We start from the raw sequence: 4875 nt of genomic DNA, 5'->3' as shown, positions 1-4875 counted from the left end.
ACAACAGGTCTCTGCACCATGCCACTCAAGCAGAAGAACCTAGTCATAACTGTCTGACAGCTATGACTAGGTTCTTCTGCTTGAGTGGCATGGTGCAGAGACCTGTTGTCAGACACAGGGTCTTCCAGCAGCCACCCTCTTGACCCAGGGCAGCACTATCTCCTCCAGGCACTTGATGTAGGCCTCCATGTTCAGTCTGAGGCCATGTGAGAAGTTGAATGGAGGCATAACATTGCTATCACTAATGATCACTCCAAACACCATGATGTTGACTGGATATTTGATTTTTATAACTTTCTGTACATATTTTGGAGACATGACAAGTCAATGGTTGTTTTGTGTGTTCACCATCAGTTTGTATTAGAACTTCCGGCACTAATGCCAAGCAATACAGCATGTTGTTTCACAATTTCTAGCAGAGTGAATTGCATCATGGTGTTGTTTTTCTCACAGATAGTGCCCAACTGACCCTACTATACTATGTAGTCAACAAAATCAAAAACAATGTGCTTGCACAAAATTAAAAATATAAAATGGTACCCTATATATGTGTATATTTCCACACACACACACACACACACACTCTCTTTCTCTCTCACTCACACACACATAGTTTCCCTAGAGCTGGTAGCTATTAAAAGGGAAATAATCATTTCTTTATAATATGAGGCAGGATTAAAAATTAGACTTTGAAATTAAGGAATTATAAGCAAAAGATATACAGAATTCACATATTTAACTTATTTTTATTACAAAATTCTGTTTCTAATTGGTGGTAATCATGTATAGCACTATTTCGTTCTCTTTAGAAATGGTCAGCATGATTTAACCTGTTATTTATTAGTTAAATAAAGATTTTACGAAGTGAGACATTATATCAACCCCTTTGCTACCAAATTTCTCTTGAAATGCACTGCCATTGTTAAGCTGCTGTTTGCAAAGTGAGTAAATATTAAATTTTTGTGGAAGATTTTAATTTAAATCATTTAAAACAGGAAATTTGTATCAAACACGTAAGGGTGATGTCAGGCAGATTGGCATCAAAAGGTTTAAAGCTGAAAATGATTAAATTCTGAGGGAAATTCAAGGAATGTATGTTGTTTTCTGTTTTTCATAGAATGTTAATAATATAAGAATTGAAAGAAAAGAGAGAACATTCTTAGTGTTTGCATACAGAATATAGCTATTTCCAGATAGATAGGCACTCACGTTTGTAAATGCATACACATATTTATTTGTGTACAACTGTATGTTTTTAACACCTTTGTAATTAAGGTTTTTTTTTTCTTTCTTTCTCAGGATTCCAGTATGGGCTGGTGTTTTAATCACTGGTTTGGACACATTCACTTTTTTATTCCTGGAAAATCTAGGACTGAAGATACTGGAAGGTTTCTTTGGTCTTCTAATCACTATGATGGCAGTGTGTTTCATGTACCTGGTATGTTGCATTTTATTTGAGCAACATCATCATTATTTAACATGTATTTTCCATGCTGGCATGGGTTGGATGGTGTGACAGGAGCTGGCAAGTGTTCGAGTTACTTCAGGCTACAGTCTAGGCATGTTTTCTACAGTTGGATGCCCTTCCTAACACCAGACTGTACTGGCTGCTTCTTATGTGACACCAAAGCTTAGCCAATTGAAAGTCATGCCAGTCTATAGATTAAATTAAATTAAGGCAGCATTTAATAGAAAGAAACTAGACAAGTCATATTTCTGAAGGTTTAAATTAAATATGTATAATTTAATTTTGCTTGGTTTATAACCAGATGGTTTATAACCAGTTTGGAATCAAAAATATTTCAAGTAGGATTGTTTATCAGAGGAAGTATTTTGATTGGCAACATGTATAAAATTTAGATAAAGAGAGAGTAGTATAGAGTTTAAGGTCACAAAATAGACTTTGGTTGTGTATATACATCATCTCATTTCAGCTGATCTATTAGTCAAACCAAACAAACGTATCTTCTACTCTTGCCTCAGTCCATAGCCGTGTATCTCCACTGCAGCAAGACACCTGTTGCTGTCCCTCCCTCATCATCTGACACAAAGCCACCTCCCTCAATACCACCACCCTCCTCTCAATTGAGGGGTCTTTGTCTTGCAAGGTACTTGGTGTCCTCACTGGTGCTGGTGCTATATGAAGAGGCACCCAGTACACTCTGTGAAGTGGTTGGTGTTAGGAAAAACAAACAGTAGAGCTTGGCACAGACCTCTAGCTTGCCAGCTTCTGTTGACCCATGTCAGCACAGAAATCGGATTTTAATTGGTGATGGTGATGACAATTGTAGGTGTATATTCTGTTTAGTTGTTTTTGTAGCATGTGTGTGTGTTTGTGTGAAATTCCATTGTTACTGGCAAGAGTCTGATCTTAATACTTTTCTTTGTGAACAATTTCATTTTTTTGGACCTGAAAATTTTCTCACTTTAAAATGTGTTTAAATGCTTAAAAAAATGGTAGTCAGTGGGTGAAAGATCAGGAGAATATGGAGGATGCTGTAAAGTCCCGTATCTCAAGTCTATGAGTTTCTGCAGCATCATTCTTGCAACATGTGGCTTTGCATTATTGTGGAGCAGAATTAGGTCACATCGATTCATCAATGCAGATCTCAGTTCTTGCAAGTGAGCATGCATTTCAGCAAGTTGATTGCAGTAAATCACTGCTGTAATGTTCTGATTGGCTTTCAGAAAGCTGTAATAGGCAACACCTATTGCAGATCACCAGACAATCACCATAATCTTTTGCTGATGCAACTTTGGCTTTGGGAAATGTTTGGGTGACTCATCATGATCAAGCCAGTGACTTCATCTTTTATGTTTATCATAAAGGATCCACTTTTCGTCACAAGTGACTATTCGGTCAAGAAAAGGATCATTGGTGTTTCGCAGAAAGAGCATTGAGCACACTTCAAAACGCCAAACTTTTTGATTTTCATTGAGCTCATGTGGTACCCATTTATCGAGCTTTTCCACCTTACCAATCTTCTGCAGATTGTGTGAGACTGTTGCAATACCAACACCAAGTGCCTGAGACATTTCTTTGACACTTTGACATGGGTTTTGTTCAACAATTGCTTTCAATTGTTCATTGTCAAGACTGCATCACTGTCCTCTACCTTCTTCATCTTCAAGGCTCTCATCACCACTACAGAATTTCTGAAACCACCTTCATACTGTGTGATCACTTGTAGACCCCTCTCCCCATGCTCTGTTAATATTGGCAGCAGTTTGGGAGTCATTGTGCCCAAGCTTGAACTCATGCAAGAAAAGTAAGCGATGGTCCTTTTTTGTCATGTTCATAATTAAGGGCGCCTATGCTTCAAGAATGTTTTCTGTCTGAAATAAGTAGAAAATTATTAAAGAACATGCATCAATTATTAAGTAAGTTGAAAATCACCTAAAATATTAAAATACTATAGTAAAATTGCGTTTCAAAACACAACAATTAGAACGGCCATTATTTTCGGAACAACCTAATAGCTTCTTGGACTTTTTCCACCCTATTCTTATTCTTGCCCCTTTGCTATTTCAATGACCACGATTCCATGCAAAAAGCAGTGGTGCTACATGAAAAGCATCCATGCTGGTGCCATGTATAAAACACTAGTGCTGGAAACACATAAAAAGCATCTGGTACATTCTGTGAAGTGGTTGACATTAGGAAAGGCATGCTGTCATAGGAACCTTGCCAAAACAGACAAATAAAGTCTGGTACAGCTCTCCAGCTTGCTAGCTTGTGCCAAACTGTCCAAGCCATGCTAGCATGGAAAACAGACATTAGATGATGGTGACAAATGTGGTGCCACCAAAGACGACAACATGGGTCAAATGAAACTCATTGAAGCAGATTCTATTCAACTGGATGCTCTTCTTATTGCAAAGCTCTCACCTGTTTCCCTTTCAATCTAATTCAGGTTGACACAGATCTTTAACTAGGTTTCTAGTTCTGTCCTTCTCAAACATTGACATAATCTTGACAGTTACAGCTTCTGTTAACTTAAAAATAGAATGGACAGTCAGACAGTTGTATCTTGCCTTGGGTGCTATATTACGTATTTCAGATAACATTATCTGACTACTGCACTGCTCCCCGACTCACCTACTTCATGCAAAGTATTATTTAAGTATGTTCTCAAGTTTGTATTATCTTCACTGCATATATCATTTAACTGCTTCATTACAACTGACTGCAACATGACAGTAATAACAACAACAGCAACAACGATCAAACAGGAAAAAAAAAAGTTGTTTTCAACACAGTTTTAAAGTACTCTTGTTTACTCTTTATCGAAATTGATCAGCTGATATCTTTTGTTGATAAGTTACTAGAAAAGGGGTCGGCAATGCCAATAACCTTTCACAGGCTCTCCATAGTTGGTGAGATTGATGCACTTAAGGAGTGGTCACAGGTTGTAGCTGTAGCAGCTGTTTTTGTTGTTCTTTAGCCCTAGGTCAACTATGATCATGCAGATCTATGATCAATGTAATTTCAGCCATGGCAATTCCATTGTTTTTTTTAGGGTGGCACATAAAAAGCATCATTCAAGCATGGTCATTGCCAGTGCCACCTGACCAGCCCTCGTGCCAGTGGCATGTGAAAAGCACCCACTACACTCTCAGAGTGGTTGGCATTAGGAAGGGCATCCAGCTGCAGAAACTTTGCCAGATCAGATTGGAGCCTGGTACAGCCATCTGGCTTACCAGTCCTCAGTCAAACCATCCAACCCATGCCAGCATGGAAAGCGGATGTTAAACAACTATGATGATGATATATTATCAATATGTCCTTTACTAATCTAAATGGTTGGATGATTTGAAATTGACTTAGTGAAATTCATAGCTGAAAGTCTGAAGTCCTAAAAAGACTTGGATGAG

The 4875-nt window shown here is 38.0% G+C and overlaps 1 protein-coding gene across 3 annotated transcripts in view; it reads left to right on the top strand.

Annotated features, from left to right (window-relative positions):
* The window catches only part of LOC106870691 (natural resistance-associated macrophage protein 2), a 32138-nt gene that overhangs the window by 11037 nt on the left and 16226 nt on the right, over positions 1-4875 (top strand). For all 3 annotated transcript variants that reach the window (XR_008265826.1, XM_014916851.2, XM_014916853.2), the window contains exon 5: positions 1300-1438. Coding sequence is in view for 2 of the 3 variants with exons in the window: in XM_014916851.2 (XP_014772337.1) it covers positions 1300-1438 (139 nt within the window). In the remaining variant the exon portion in view is untranslated. The remainder of the gene's footprint in view (positions 1-1299; positions 1439-4875) is intronic.

Source organism: Octopus bimaculoides, chromosome 17 (genome assembly GCF_001194135.2).
Source record: "Octopus bimaculoides isolate UCB-OBI-ISO-001 chromosome 17, ASM119413v2, whole genome shotgun sequence".
Classification (NCBI taxonomy): Eukaryota; Metazoa; Mollusca; class Cephalopoda; order Octopoda; family Octopodidae; genus Octopus; species Octopus bimaculoides.
This window is presented reverse-complemented; position numbering and strand designations above follow the sequence as displayed.